Source organism: Colobus angolensis, unplaced genomic scaffold (assembly GCF_000951035.1).
Source record: "Colobus angolensis palliatus isolate OR3802 unplaced genomic scaffold, Cang.pa_1.0 Scaffold103, whole genome shotgun sequence".
Taxonomy (NCBI): Eukaryota; Metazoa; Chordata; class Mammalia; order Primates; family Cercopithecidae; genus Colobus; species Colobus angolensis.
Window position 1 is genome coordinate 1131631 of NW_012111253.1, and position 16208 is coordinate 1147838.

General features: G+C 37.4%; 1 protein-coding gene across 5 annotated transcripts in view; it reads right to left on the reverse strand.

Moving 5' to 3' along the window:
* The window catches only part of PTBP3 (polypyrimidine tract binding protein 3), a 117411-nt gene that overhangs the window by 47306 nt on the left and 53897 nt on the right, over positions 1 to 16208 (reverse strand). For 3 of the 5 annotated variants that reach the window (XM_011941790.1, XM_011941795.1, XM_011941782.1), the window contains 2 exons: positions 11532 to 11701; positions 3500 to 3646 (listed from right to left, as the gene is read on the reverse strand). In XM_011941790.1, coding sequence (XP_011797180.1) covers positions 3500 to 3646; positions 11532 to 11701 — 317 coding nt within the window. Of the gene's footprint in view, positions 1 to 3499; positions 3647 to 11531; positions 11702 to 13289; positions 13312 to 16208 lie in introns of those variants that run through there. The other 2 variants (XM_011941807.1, XM_011941802.1) reach the window with 2 other exon arrangements.

Here is a 16208-nt window from a genome sequence, read left to right on the forward strand (position 1 = left end):
AAAAAAAAAAGTATTTTATCAAACATCAATGCATAAAAGTTATATAAAAGCAACAAGATGGAAAAAGTATTGGGAAGAAATGAAGTCTATCTCAGAATAAACTAGGTCATTTAGGCTAGCTTTGGTTGCCAAGCAACTGGGATTTCTCACTGTTTCTCTTTGGAATAATCCAACCTTTAAGATTTATTAAATTGTTTTTTCCCTTCAAGATTTATAGCAACATACTTAAGAATCACACTAATGAGAAAACGGCAGGATTTACATGAAGGAAATTTAAAAAGTCAACTGAAAGACAAGAAAATAAACAAAATATAACTTCCTCCTTAAAAGAATCACAGTAATATAATTAATGTGCAAAATTAATTATCTCAAATTAATTTACAACATCGACCCAATTCCAAGTGTGTTTCTTGGAGGACAGGAGTTACCAAAATAATTCCAAAATTTATCTGAAGAAATAGGCAAGATACATTAATCAGTTAATTTCTGAAAAGAGAGTAAGAAATAAGGTCTTGCCCTGCAATATATTAAGCCTTAGGAGTCAGGCGCAGTAGCTCACACCTGTAATCCTAGCTCTTTGGGAGGCAGAGGCGGGTGGATCACCTGATGTCAGGAGTTCCAGACCAGCCTGGCCACCATAGTGAAACCCTGTCTCTACTAAAACTACAAAAATTAGCTGGGCGTGGTAGCGGGCACCTATAATCCCAGCTACTTGTGAGGCTAAGGCAGGAGAATCGCTTGAACCGGCGGGAGGGGGGTGGGGAGCAGAGGTCACAGTGAGCTGAGATGGCGCCACTTCACTCCATCCTGGACAAAGAGCAAAATTCTGTCTCCCCCCCCAAAAAAAAAAAAAAAAATTAAGTCTTAGGGCACAGACGCAGAAATGGAATCCAAGCTTTTACAATTCAAAAGGTAGTAAAGGTTAAACATGGAATGTATAGCATGTGAGCAGCACACACATGAGGGTAGAACAAGACATGTAAGCAGAACATATAAGCATGTCACACAAGAGTGCACGTGTGTGTACATATGATCAGCAGGCATAGGGTGTGTATAGAAAACTAATATATGACAAAGGACAAGTTTCACATTATAGATAATAAGTTATTCAAAAATAATGCAGGAGAAACTGGTCTCTTGGAGTAAAAAAAAGACTGAAGCCTTACCCTCATTCCTACATCCAAAAAATTCCTAATAGAAGTAAGAACCACAATATAAAAGTATTAGAAGAAAACATACGTAGATTTTTTTTTTTTAATCTTGGTGTACTACTAGGTCTTTCTGAGCATGGTACTGAAGTCAGAAAAGATTGTATTATGACATCCTAAGAGACTTGACTATATATTTAAAAATCCATAGAGACTGAAGGTAGAATGGTAGTTGCCAGAGGTGGGAGGAGGGAGGAATAGGGAGTTACTGTATAATGGATAGAGTGTTTCAGTTTGAGGTGATGAGAAATGGCATCTAGAGAGTAAGAGTGGTGGTGACTATACAACAATGTAAATGTACTTAATGCCATTAACCTGTACATTTAAAAATGTCTGAAATGGTAAATTTTATGTCATGTATATTTTACTATAATAAAAAACGGGGAAAGTGGCACTAACAAAAATCAGTATAAGTATTTTACAAATTATCAAATAAAAGTAAAAAATAGGATATAATTACTCATCTATCTATTAACGAACACTGGAAAGCCATCTGCTCATCCATTATATTGGTGGCACTCTAAGCACATAATCTCTACAGAAAGCAATCATGCAACATAAACCAAAATTTAAAATATGTACATGCTTTGTCCCAGCAGATTTCATACATATACATTGGAATATACATTGTATTATATGGCAATATACATTGTATGGATTGGAATATGCTGTACTGGAATATACATTGGAAACAACTTCAGTGTGTATCAAAAAGAAATTGGACAAATTATAATTCTCCTATACAAGAGAGTATTATAGTCATTAAAAGCTAATGAGGTAATGCTATATTTGTTGTAATAAACTCATGTCCATAACATTACACAAAAAAAGATTACAAAACATTTTGTGTAAAATGAGATACACAGACACCTGCATACACATCGAATATTACCACTAGTCATTAGTTATCTCTGGGTAACTGGATTGGTTTTAGTTCTTTTCTCTTTTACTTTTCTTGATTGGTGTACCATAAGCATGTATCCTATGTACAACTTGTAATGACAATTTTTTATTTTAAAAAGTCAATCCCATTCATCTAATATTGTATTTATTGTAAGCTTATATAGTTTATTTTATGCCATTAACATTGCCTAAAATAAGTTAAGGATTACGTGCAGTAAATGTCGCTGTTTCAAACAATGTGGAAAACTAACTGAATCTCACCAGCTTACATTATGCTGCCTTTCAACACAAAATCAGAGAGTTGGAGGAGTTCTTTGCCTAGAGCAAGAATACAGAGGCCAAATATGCCCTTAAAATCATAACTTTAAAAAAAACCCAGTTTCTTCTTTTTGTTTTTGCTTTTTTTTTTTTGAGACGGAGTCTCATTCTGCCACCCAGGCTGGAACACAGTGGCACAGTCTTGGCTCACCACAAGCTCTGCCTCCCGGGTTCACATCATTTCTCTGCCTCAGCCTCCTGAGTAGCTGGGACTACTGGCATCCGCCACCACACCCGGCTAATTTTTTTTGTATTTTTGGTACAGACAGGGTTTCACTGTGTTAGCCAGGATGGTCTCAATCTCCTGACCTCATGATCCACCTGCCTCAGCCTCCCAAACCGCGCCCAGCCAAAACCCACTTTCTTAAAATGTATTTGCTTTGTGGATAAACATTTTCTGTCCTTAAATAACTTCAAATAATTAAACTATTTTTAACCACTTAAAAATCAACATGGAAAGACACAAAAGACTCAACGTGTGCTACATCAACAGAAAAATGGGTAAGAAATGTTGCTATGCTACATTTCACACTCATCTTCAGGAGTCAAAAATCATTTAATAAACAATTCTAAAAAACTCTTAAGGTCTTAAGTTCTGTTACTTAATATCACTCAGTTTCTCAATGCCTTTGTTAGACTCTGTAAAAAGACAATTGAAATGAGTCATTAAGTTCCTTTCAGATCTGAGATTTTAAGATGTATGTAACATATGGTAATATTGCCAGAACACTAGCATCACAATTAAATGCAGGGAAGTGGTAAGCTTATATTTGAAAATAAACTGAAATCTTGCCTTAAAAAAAAAAAAAAAAGATGTATGTAACAATAAATATTTTTTCTCCTTTTTTTATTGTGAAAACAGTTTCAAGAGAAAAAATAAACTTCTAATATATTTCTAAATGGCACTGCTTTCTTATTAAGAATTGGGGGAAGAATTTACATATACAATTATGACTAGTAAAGTATCCTAAAATAAATAAAGGCACATAATTTTTCTTCATCTGTAAAGTATGTAAGTTATCATACCATGTGTTCCCATATCTATTTTTAAAAACACCTTTAATACTTACAGCTTGATTAGGTAGATTGTCAGTCTTAAGTTCTCTGTGATTGGAATATTGAATATAAACAGGCTGGCTTCGAAGGTGAGGAGTAATAGGAGTGTAATAATTCACCATAGTAACAGCAGCTTCCTCAGAAGCCATTTCTAAGAAAGCCTGCAATAAACACAAGAAGGTAAAGTGAAAGCTCATCTTTTTGAAAGATAGTTAAGAGATATTTTGCTATTCTAGCTTGCTCTAAAACCATGCATTCTCAAATAAAATGACACTACCCCCAAGGGGAGAAAAAAAGAAAACTTTGCTTCAAAATATCATGGATGTCAATTAGAAACATCTAAAAAGTTGGGTTCACTGAAGAACTCTGAGAAGCCAGGCATGGTGGTTCATAACTGTAATTCCAGCTACTTTGGGAAGACAAGGTGGGAGGAGTGCTTGAGCCTAGGAGTTCAACACCAGCCTGGGCAACATAGGCAGAATCCATCTCTACAAAAAAAAATTTTTTTAATTAGCTACGCATAGTGGCACATGGCTGTGGTCCCAGCTACTTGGGGTTGGGGAATGAGGGAGGGGCTGAGTAGGAGGATTGCTTGAGCCTGGGAGGTTGAGGGTGCAGTGATCCACGTCTGTATGACTGCACTGCACCGTGGGCAACAGAGTAAGACACTATCTCAGAAAAAAAAAAAAAGGATTTAACTGCCAGTTGATTAAGGGATTTTATGTAGTTTTTGGTTCTCCTTTTATTTCTGTTTCTTTTAAAATCTAGAAATAATTAAAAAGATGAAAATAAATGTGTATGTCACCACTGTAAACGGATGCTTTCAGGGGCTGTGATTTAAGTTTATCATTAAAAACAGTAAGGCTAAGGCTGGGCACGGTGGCTCAGGCCTAGAATCCCAGCACTTTGGGAGTCTGAGGCGGGTGGATCACCTGAGGTCAGGAGTTCAAGGCCAGCCCGGCCAAAACAGTGAAACCCTGTCTCTACTAAAACTACAAAAATTAGCCGGGAATGATTGTCAGGTGCCTGTAATCCCAGCTACTCGGGAGGCTAAGGCGGGAGAATCGCTTGAGGCCAGGAGGCAGAGGTGCAGTGAGCTGAGATCACGCCATTGCGACTGAGTGAAACTCTGCCTCAAAAAAAAAAAAAAAAAAAAAAAATGAGGCTAAAAGGCTATAATACATAAACAGATACTAAATTTAATGCCAGCAATTAAGGGATAAAAAGGCTAAAAACCGTCTTTAGGGGAAAAGAAAGAAAAAACAGAGGAAAAAACATTGAGAAACACTGCTCTAATAATACCCAGTCTTAAACAGGAATGGGACAAAATGGTATGTTCTCCTTTTACCCTTTTTAAAAACAGCCATTTATGAATCAAATTAATAGAGCATTCACTTTTTTTCAGTAAGAGTTTTATTATCTCATACTTCACCAACATATGTGATAGCAAGAAACGAGAACCAGCATGATATGGTAGAAAGGGAACCTGATTAAAATCTATGCCTGGCTATGACACCTTACTCATTAACACCTCTGGGCCTTAGTTTCCTCATCTAAAACATGAAGCACTGCCTAACAGGATCTTTAAGCCTTTTTGCAGCTCTAACATGAGATGATTTTTTAATTGAGATCATTTTTAGTTCCTGTTAGTTGGACTGTATGGGATTTTTCACAATAAAACTATTAAACTCAGCCTCTGAAAAGCATCCTTGTAAAATGGGGATCAATACTCTGGTTTTTCTTCAGATGGTATAAATCTTTCACCTTTTACTCATATGATGGTGCACACTTTAGATTTGCCTTTTTAAGTATTTCTAAGAAGAAACGAGAAAAAATCAAGAACCCTATAAAACCAGTTAATTAAGTGGCAATTTTCCAATTCTAAATCTTTTTTTTTTTTTTTTTTGAGACACAGTCTCACTGTCGCCCAGGCTGGAGTGCAGTGGCATATCTCGGCTCACTGTAACCTCCGCCTCCTGGGTTCAAATGATTCTCTTGCCTCAGCCTCACGAGTGGCTGGGATTAACAAGCACACGATACCATGCCCCCAGCTAATTTTTGTGTTTATAGTAGAGATGGGGGGTCATCATGCAGGCTGGTCTAGAACTCCTGACCTGAAGCGATTCACCGGAGTCGGCCTCCCAGAGTGCTGGGATTACATGTGTCATCAAATTCTTCGTACTCAATGTTTCAAATGCTTCCAATTAACACCCATGTTACATTTTGAAAAAAGGTTACATATAAATATGTAAAGGTATTTCCTGCGTTTTACATTTATATATATTACACACACGTGCACACATATATAAACATGGTATCTACATCTTCATGTCACGTTTACTTGTATGTATGGAATCACACTTAACTTTGGCCAGAAAACAGTGCTGTTTGGGGAATATGAAGTTTTACTTTAAATAATTCTATGCTTTTGAATTTTTTTCAATAAATGTATGAAGCATTTTTAATTTTTTAAAGGTTTCCCAACATAAGAATCATGATTCTTAAGCATTCCTTAAAAAGGCATCTGAAATTCCAGTCTAAAATGATGGGAAATCATGCGTGCAGCATTGACAGACAGCATTATCTTAAGGTACCAAGAATTCTCCCCATTCCACACCCTCTCTCTATCCCTCAATCCTCCAAAAGCATTGTGAAGAAAATGTTTCAGTGATCTCCTTACCATATTACCCATCACCACTACCACCAGCTGCCCCCAACTCATAGACTCATATGGCTTTAGTGTTCCCAGGGCTTAGGTTCCTTTTTTTGTTTTTGTTTGTTTTTGAGTAGGAGTCTTGCTGTGTTGCCCAGGCTGGAGTGCAGTGGTGCGATCTCGGCTCACTGCAACCTCCACCTCCTGGGTTCAAGCAATTCTCTGGCCTCAGCCTCCCGAGTAGCTGGGATCACAGGTGCATGCCACCACACCCGGCTAATTTTTGTATTTTCAGTAGAGACGGGGTTTCACCATGTTGGCCAGGCTGGTCTTGAACTCCTGACCTCAAGTGATCCACCCACCTCGGCCTCCCAAAGTGCTGGGATTAGAGGCATGAGCCACCGCGCCTGGCTTCAAGTTCCTTTTTAAGTACTGAGGCATTCAATAAAACATAGACATGCACATATATGTCATATTTAATTCTGAGGCAAAGGCTAAGTATCCCTTATCCAAAATGCTTAGGAACAGAAGTGTTTTGGATTTCAGATTTTGAAATATTTAATATTTGCCTTAGATACTTACTAGCTGAGCATCCCTAATTCAAAATTCTGGAATCCAAAATGCTCCAGTGAGTATTTCCTTTGATTGTTATGGTGCTCAAAAAGTTTCAGATTTTTGAGCACCTCATTTTCAGATTAGGGATATTAAACCTTTATCACAAAATAAGGCCAGGTGTAGTGGCTCACGCCTATGATCCCAACGCTTTGGGAGACCGTGATGGGCAGATCACTTGAGGTTAGGAGTTCAAGACCAGCCTGGCCAAAGTTGTGTCACCCCGTCTCTACTAAAAACACACACAAAAAATTAGCCAGGTGTGGTGGCAGGTGCCTGTAATCCTAGCTTCTCGAGAGGCTGAGGCAGGAGAATCACTTGAACCTGGGAGGCAGAGGTTGCAGTGAGGTCAAGATCACACCAGTGAACTCCAGTGTACTCCAGCCTGGGCAACAGAGCGAGACTCCGTCTCAAAAACAGAAAATAGTTTATAATCTTCCAAATACAGAATATTTAAAAAAAAAAATAAGGGACAAAAGATCAATTATTCAAATTATGGAAATCTGAGAACTTCCTACACTCACTGAGTCTATATTGATTTAAGTCATTCAAGTGACTTGATATCTGTAGTCATTGTACTAACAACAGATATCTCAAGAATGACTCGGGAAAAGGTTAGCTGGCAAAAGCCCCTCGACGTTTGTATTTTATAGTATACATAGTTTCCTCTTACAGGAATAAGATACTTACAAAGCTTTAAGGTGGTAGATTTTGTCCCCATCTCACTCTTTTTATTTTATTTATTTATTTATTTAGAGACAGAGTCTCACTACACTGGGGTGCAGTGGCACAATCTCAGCTCACTGCAACCTCCACTTCCTGGACTCAAGCAATCCTTCCATCTCAGCCTCCCAAATAGGTGGGACTACAGGTGGGTGCCACCACACTTGGCTAATTTTTTACAATTTTTGTAGCGACGAAGTCTCACCATACTGCCCAGGCTGGTCTTGAACTCCTGAGCTCAAGTAATCCTCCTGCCTCAGCCTCCCAAAGTGGTGGGATTACAAGTGGGAACCACTGTGCCCAGCCTTTGTCACCCTATTTTAATGATTAGTTAGAAAGATAAACTATAGACACTAACCAACCATTCTGAGTCCTCAAAACTACTGGTAAGAACATCTCAAAAAATTTAAAATGCAGGAACCACTCCTGATACAAATCAACAAAATTTCTAGTTAGACAATCCAATTCTTTTTTTTACTACAAAAGAACATATTTATTTATTCATTCATCCATCCATCCATCCATTTTTTTTTTTAACAGATAGGGGTCTTGATATGTTGCCTCGCCTATTCACAGACACAATCCCACTACTCATCAGCACAGAGTTTTGACCTGCTCTGGTTCTGGTCTGGGCCGGTTCACCCCTCCTTGGGCAGCCTGGACCACACTGATGCCAAACTTAGTGTGGATACCAAATCGACTTAGTACACTACAGTCCAGAATGCCAGACTCAAGCAATCCTTGAGGCAAGTGCCACCATCCCCAGGCACAAGAGCATTTAATTAGCAAGCACATATCAACCATTTCAACTTATGTATAAAACATTTACAATTTATAAAATATGAATTTGTTAACACCAAAATTACTGAACACAGGAAATGGCAAATAGCTCTACATCAAACTATTTCTTTGTTTATAGTTACCTTACTTGTCAAATGTTTCCACATAAAGTCTAGAAAAGCAGTATTAACCGGACAGATGTTAAACATGGTGTATAACTGTACCAACCAAATGTAACAACTGAACCAATGAAATGCTCCAAATGAACTACCAATGTTCTATGAAACAGTGATGTTAGCCATGTGACAGTGGATGAAACATCACAAATCAATCAACCCACAATAAACAAACAAAACTCCCCAAGCAAATAAAAATTCCACTATCTTAGAAGAGCAAAATTGACTTCAAGTCATTTATACTATTTAAAAGGTAAAAATGTCCGTGATGTAATTTGAAGCCATTATCCACTTGTGTCAGTAATATATTTTTTCTAATTTTTCTAAGACAATAGGATAAAAATGGTCAAGGTAGGAAAAACAGCTTCATCTTTCAACAATTTGTAAACAATAATATTCATTGTATGGGCATATTTCTGCAAACTTCTTTCTAAATGTTAAGAACATACTCAATTTCTAACATTAGCCACATAAAGGAAAAGCTAAACAATATACTTGAAATATGTGATTCTTGTCACAGGATTTTCTTTCTTACAGTATATAGGATCTAAAATTTCATATGCTAAAATAATTTTTTTCCACATGCAGTCCAGTAATTATTTACATTTTATTTAAGTATCTAGTCAAAAAGTCCAATTTTAATAGTACAGAGTGGAGAGAGAGCCAAAAGTCACTACCCAGAGGAAGGCTGGTAAAAATAATCCCCATTTGGCCCCCAATACTTCACCCTCCAAATGCCCTGAGAAAAGTTATCACTCACGAGTGGTTCTAGTGACTCAAATCAGAATCTCCTGCTCAAGTGTATTTACTAAAAAGATATTTTTTAAACAGGATTTGTGATCAAAACACAAGCAATTAACGTAACACTTACGGTTAGCTTACCGATAAAAATAAACCCAGAATCAGTAGCAGAGACAAAGAAAATTATGATGTTGCCTGCTCAGTGTTTCACAGGCAATTAGCCATTAGACATGGCCATGTGGTCTCCGTTCAAATCCTGCAAACCATACTATTCTCAATAGTAGCAATTGTGTTAAAATAAAGATCTAACTGGCAGGGATGCACTGTCTCCAAAGGATTTAAGACAAATGTGGAAATACAACAAGGGCCAAATATTAAGGCATGTTACACTTAACTTCTCCAGATCTTAGTAACTCATGTGAATTAAAGAGGATATTAAATAAGTGATTTACTAAATATAGGGAACTCAGTTAGACATCATCATCCAACCTCTTTCATGCCCAATGTTTGCTATTTATAAATGTATTTAAAATGTGTTTCTTAAACTTATTATTTATCAAAAGCAGATGAAACATAGTAATACATCACAATGTACTACAAAATACCTAGGGCCTAGATTTGTTGTCCTCTTCTTTACAGTAATAAACAGTATAAAAGATTTTTAGGACAGCCAAAAACTTGGAAAAAACTAAAGAATTCATCCCAGTGGGGTCTGAGTTGGAACAAGAGGACATAAAATTATTAAAATCCACATGGCAAGTATTGTATTTTTTGTCATGGTCACCACAGAAACAAGTTTCCTTACTCATCTTAAGAAGAACCTGTCACCTTCTCAAATGAAAACTCTTTTTTTTTTTTTGAGACGAAGTCTCGCTGTCGCCCAGGCTGGAGCGCAGTGGCCGCATCTCAGCTCACTGCAAGCTCCGCCTCCCGGGTTTATGCCATTCTCCTGCCTCAGCATCCCGAGTAGCTGGGACTACAGGCGCCCATCACCTCGCCTGGCTCATTTTTTGTATTTTTCAGTAGAGACGGGGTTTCACCATGTTAGCCAGGATGGTCTCGATCTCCTGACCTTGTGATCCGCCCATCTTGGCCTCCTAAAGTGCTGGGATTACAGACTTGAGCCACCACGCCCGGCCTCAAATGAAAACTCTTTAGTCTCTTCTGAATTATGAAAGAAGACACATATTAATTCTATACCTAAAATAAACTGACTTTTTGAGAGGACATTATTTTGACTAGCCTCCTGCACTACACCCCAGCAGATCAGTCCAAATTAAAATGGAGTCACTCATGCAAAGTAAAGCAAGTAAATCCCCAAACAAACCAGTTTTTCCTGAAAACAGGAAATTCGCAGCAACCAATCAGAAAGAGAGTGGCCTACCTGAATCAGCACAATAAGTTCCTACTGCTTTGACCCTTACAAGAAAAGTAAAATGTAATAACCTGGTGTTAACAAATTCACTTTTTAAACAATTGTTACTTCCTTGTTCCCACCTTATAAAAACCAACTATTCTGTCTTGCCCAGTGGAACATTCATTCTATTTTAAAGAATGAGGTGTTGCTCGGTTCTAGAATCACAAATAGAAGCCAATCTAATCACGTTTAAATGTGTTGTGATTTTGTCTTTTGACAATACTATACTTTTTTTTCTTTTTTTGGTGAGACGGAAATTTACTCTTGTTGCCCAGGCTGGTGGAGTGCAATGGCGTGATCTTGGCTCACCACATCCTCCACCTCCCAGGTTCAAGCGATTCTCCTGCCTCAGCCTCCCAAGTAGCTGGGATTATAGGCATGTGCCACCATGCCCAGCTAATTTGTATTTTTAGTAGAGACAGGGTTTCACCGTGTTGCCCAGGCTGATCTCGAACTCCTGACCTCAGGTGATTAGCCTACCTTGGCCTCCCAAAGTGCTGGGATTACAGGCGTGAGCCACTGCGCCCGGCCGACAATACTATACATTTTTATCTAGATTTTTGAAAACTTAACTGTTCTTTAATTTGCCAAATGAGGTATAATTTATATCCTATCAACGTTTTCTGCTAATCACAGGACATTTGATAAACCACTGTGTAATACAAAATATAAATAAAATTAAAAACAAATTAACTAAAAGAAAATAAAAAATTTGTGTCTTAAGAAAAAACATAAGTCAATGGATAAGAGAAATCCTGTTTCTCGTGTTACTATGGTTTGTTGCTTCCTGTTACACACCCCCCCAAAAAAATCTACTTTTAAAACTAATTTATGTTCATAATATGAAATTTTAAAAATATAGAGAAGCTCAAGAAAATAAAAATTATCAGTAATACTAACATCTGGAGATAATCACTCTTTGTCAATCTTTAAATATTACATACCTGGCTTTTTCCTTTCAACATCAAAAGATTAGTTACTTTGCCAAATGGTAGACCTAATGATATGATCTCTGCTTCGGTGACATCACATGGAATTTTTCGAAGATGGAGAACACGGGAAGGCGAACAGGGAGGTCTATCTCGTTTAAATTTCTTGCTGTCATTCCCATTAGCTAAAAAACATAAGATTCTTTTTTAAATTACTGAAACTAATTTGGGTTGACATACTACCTTAATCATATTGTCGCATTTAATCCTAAATGAGTTTTGGGTTTTGAACTTCAGGGAAACATGGGGCTGATGGGGGTAGGTGGAAAAGGAGAGTAGAAAACAAAACCAACTACCTTTTAATAAATGGGTGCTTTTGGTTTTTCACAGTGGGTATTAAATTTTTTAAAACTGAAGTATCATTTTTAATTCAAGGAAAAGTATAAGGGTAAATGAATTATGTTATTTCAAATACCTCTAAATACTCAACTTTTTCTTATGAATAGAGAACACTATTTATGATGTCTTCAAGGTATTTTAAGGACATTTTTCTAATTTATTCTATTGCTGAATAAATAAATTAGGACAATAAAATTTCAGGAAAGACTATGATAAAAATCTGGTATTTATCACATCCCAAGGAGATATGGATTTGAGCTGTATATTTATTAAAATAAAATTTATTTCTTAGGTGTTAATACTGTTTATTTTTTAGAAGCTAAATTGTAGTTTCCTATGATAATCTTACTCCTTCTTATATAACAATAATTCTTAACGTAAGTACCACCTTGCTGAAAATGCAAATTTCCAAACCCACCCAGACCTACTGAAGCAGAAGCTCCAGGAGTGGAACCCAGTGACCTGCTTCAACAAGCCTTCCAGGAGATTCTATTTACCCTAAAGTTGGAGAATTACTGCTGTAAAGTAAAAAAATTCATTAAGCTAAATGTATTTATATCCTATTGTTTCAATACTGAGAATAACTAGAATTGGCAAGCCTGTAAGCAACACTTATGTTTATGCAGGAAGATTCAGAAAGGTTTTTCTTCCAGAAACAGAACCAAAAGACTAAAAACAAATTACTTAAAAGCTAAAAGTTTCATTGCAATGTTGTTTGATCACTAAATACCCTATTTGCCACTACTCGGAGAAAAATATAATCTTTCCAAATGCCTAAAAATATCATTTCTCTGAACACTAATGAAACTACAATCAAATGTCTGTGATCCTAAACAAATTTCATAAGGACCAAATAAAAATTAATATAGCCATATTTCATATCCATCTGTTATCTGTGGCACAGAACTCAACTTGTTTACAACTAGATAGGTTGACTTAATACCCAAACTAGCACTTGTTCCCAAATTCTCTATGTTCATGAATGCAAGCAGCATCCTCCCCAGACCTAAAAGACTAACAATACCTAGAGGCCCATACAGGTCTATGTACCTTTATATAGCAAATGCCTATGTCAGATTATGGAAAATAATTGGCACACAAATGTTTATTGATTAATTAATGTGGAAGGCAAGAGATTCTATCTGCTCGTCTCCCTTATCAATCACTGATAAATACTGATTTTCCCTCCAACATGACTACTGATTATATTCTTTCATTTCCACTCTCAAAGTCACCAACCTCACCCTGATCTTGCCCCCACTTCAGCTCTCCCTTCCTCTAATTTCACTCTCCCTGCTTCCCATATTCTGGGAATCCAGTATCATATCAATGTTAACTAAAATAGTGTATCAGGCCCGGCACAGTAATTCACGCCTGTAATCCCAGCACTTTGGGAGGCTGAGGCGGACTGATCACCTGCAGTCAGGAGTTCGAGACCAGCCTGGGCAACAGGGCAAGACCCCCATCTCTAAAAAAAAAAAAATACAAAAATTAGCAGGATGTGCTGGCGTATGCCTGTAATCCAGGTACTTGGGAGGCTGAGGCAGGAGAGTTACCTGAACTCGGGAGGAGGAGGCTGCAGTGAGCCAAGACTGCACCACTTGCACTCCAGCCTGAAACCCTGTCCCAAAAATAACGTAATGTAAGGTAAGTAACGTAACGTAACATAACGTGTATCATGTCATTATTCTGCTCCAAAAACCTAAACAGGTACCAAATACCTAAAATGTCATTTCACTTCTAACTTTCAAACTTTTTCACTTACATTGCCTCATTTGAGTCTCATAAATACCCAAACCAAAGTGTAAAGGTAATTTCAAAGTGTCTTACTACTCCTAGAAAACCGTAAGTAACTTGACACTGACAATGTAAATTTACAAAGGCTTACATGGACTGTGAACAGTAACAAATGATAACACTGGCACAACAACAAACATCAGAGTACTGGATGGGGGTGAGAGTGGAACAGGGAATGTCTGTCTGGCACCCTCCCTGCAGGCATAGAGAGCTAAACAATAACACTACCAAGGTGGCCTTGCTCAACCAGCACAAGGAGTTACAGATGGGAGAAAAGGACTAGAGAAACTTTCTAAAGGCATGAGGCTCCTATCAGTTTACCCAGAATATTCCAACAAGAATGAAAGAACATTTAAAAAGTTGTTTCTTTAATAGAGGTATTCTATGTTTGAGAAAATGTGAATACCAAACAAGTTACCTGAGCTCCCATTTATGTTGCACTTTCAAATAAAGAGCTAAGATGACAAATTTTTACCAAGAAATGTGCAATTATAAATCACCATTTTAGGTTGTTAATTGTTCCATATTATAAAATACCCGGGCTATGTTAAGAGCGCGGAGCTATGAAATCAGATATCCTGTTCTGAGCAAGTTACTTAACACTACTAAGCTTCAGATTCTACTCCTGTAAAACGGGTATAACAAGAATATTTTGAAATTTTAATTTGTTTTCAATATATTTTAAATGCTCAGCACAACATCTAGTACACTGTGATCAATAATATGTCTAGCGTTTCTTAAGAAAGACTGTTTTGCTTGGAAATTATGTTCTATTTTTTCCAATCAAAACGGTAATTGTAAATGATAGCGATTTTTTGCACTTGATGTCCTTATTTGCCATAATTAAGACAATGCCCCAAATTAACTGAACATATTATTATTATATGAAATCTCAAAATCTAAGAATGACTCATTTAGGTGACTGGGAAAGGGTTATATGTAAAGATTTGATAGATAATCTGAAGATGAAGAATGTATACCATCATAAGCAATTGTATGGCCATGATTTAAAAGCCAGTAGGAAAAAAGGAAATTCAAATGTATTGGACACACAAATTTAAATAATTCTTTTCTATACAAAAGAACAGAGTACAGTTTCCAAAAATCTTAATATAAAAATAAGCATTCAAAATATTTTGCTTGTATAAATCGTGTTGTATTTTACTAAACTACATATTAAAAACTACAAAATGCCCACTATGTATTAGTCATGCTTCCAAAGAGCTATGTGAAACAGGGTTTTTAAAAATTCGTAATATTCCCACCTGAAAACTAGAAGATTCTGTCAGGAAAACTACTTGCGAAACATGGATTCATCTTTTAAAAATCAACTTTATGAGGGTTTACTTTAGATAGAATAAGACATCCACCCACATTTTAAATGCAGGGTTTGATGAGTTTTGACAAATAAAATCCATATAACCACCACAAAAATCAAGACATCCCAAAAAGTTCCCTAGTAACCCTTTGCAGTTAGTCCTCCCTACCAAACCCCCAAACCCCACCCTGGGCAATCTGAACCCTACAGATCACTACAGCTTTATCACCATTCTTGAAATGAGGTACCTATTTGGGGAGAGTTCACATCTTAACATTTTTTGAGTCATCTAAACCATAAACATCATGACATTTCTGCATGTATTTAGATCTTTTTAAGTTTCTCTCAGTAAAGTTCTGTAGTTTTCAGTGTAATGGTCTCACACATATTTTGACACCTTTATCCCTAAGTACTTCATAATTTTTAATGAACCAGTAATACTTTAAATTTTTTGTCATAATAATTGGTAATATACAGAAACACAACTGACTCTGATATCTTGATCTTGTATCCTACAGTCTTGCTAAATTCAGTTTTCTTTTTTTTTTTTTTGAGGCGGAGTCTCGCTCTGTCGCCCGGACTGGAGTGCAGTGGCTGGATCTCAGCTCACTGCAAGCTCCGCCTCCCGGGTTTACGCCATTCTCCTGCCTCAGCCTCCCGAGTAGCTGGGACTACAGGCGCCCACCACCTCGCCCGGCTAGTTTTTGTATTTTTAGTAGAGACGGGGTTTCACCGTGTTAGCCAGGATGGTCTCGATCTCCTGACCTCGTGATCCGCCCGTCTCGGCCTCCCAAAGTGCTGGGATTACAGGCTTGAGCCACCGCGCCCGGCCACACAGTTTTCTTACTCTCAAATTTATATGCTATTTATTTATTTAGAGATAGAGTCTTGCTCTGTCACCCAGGCTGGAGTGCAGTGGTGCAATCGGCTCACTGCAATCCCCACCTCCCAGGTTCAAGCAATTCTCCTGCCTCAGCTTCCCTAGCTAGGATTACAGGCGCACACCACCACGCCCAGCTAATTTTTATATTTTTAGTAGACATGGGGTTTCACCAAGTTGGCCAGGCTGGTCTCGAACTCCTAACCTCAGGTAATGCGCTCACCTTGGCCTTCCAAAGTGCTGGGATTACAGGCATGAGCGACCGTGCCTGGCCTGCCGTATATTTATTTTATTTATT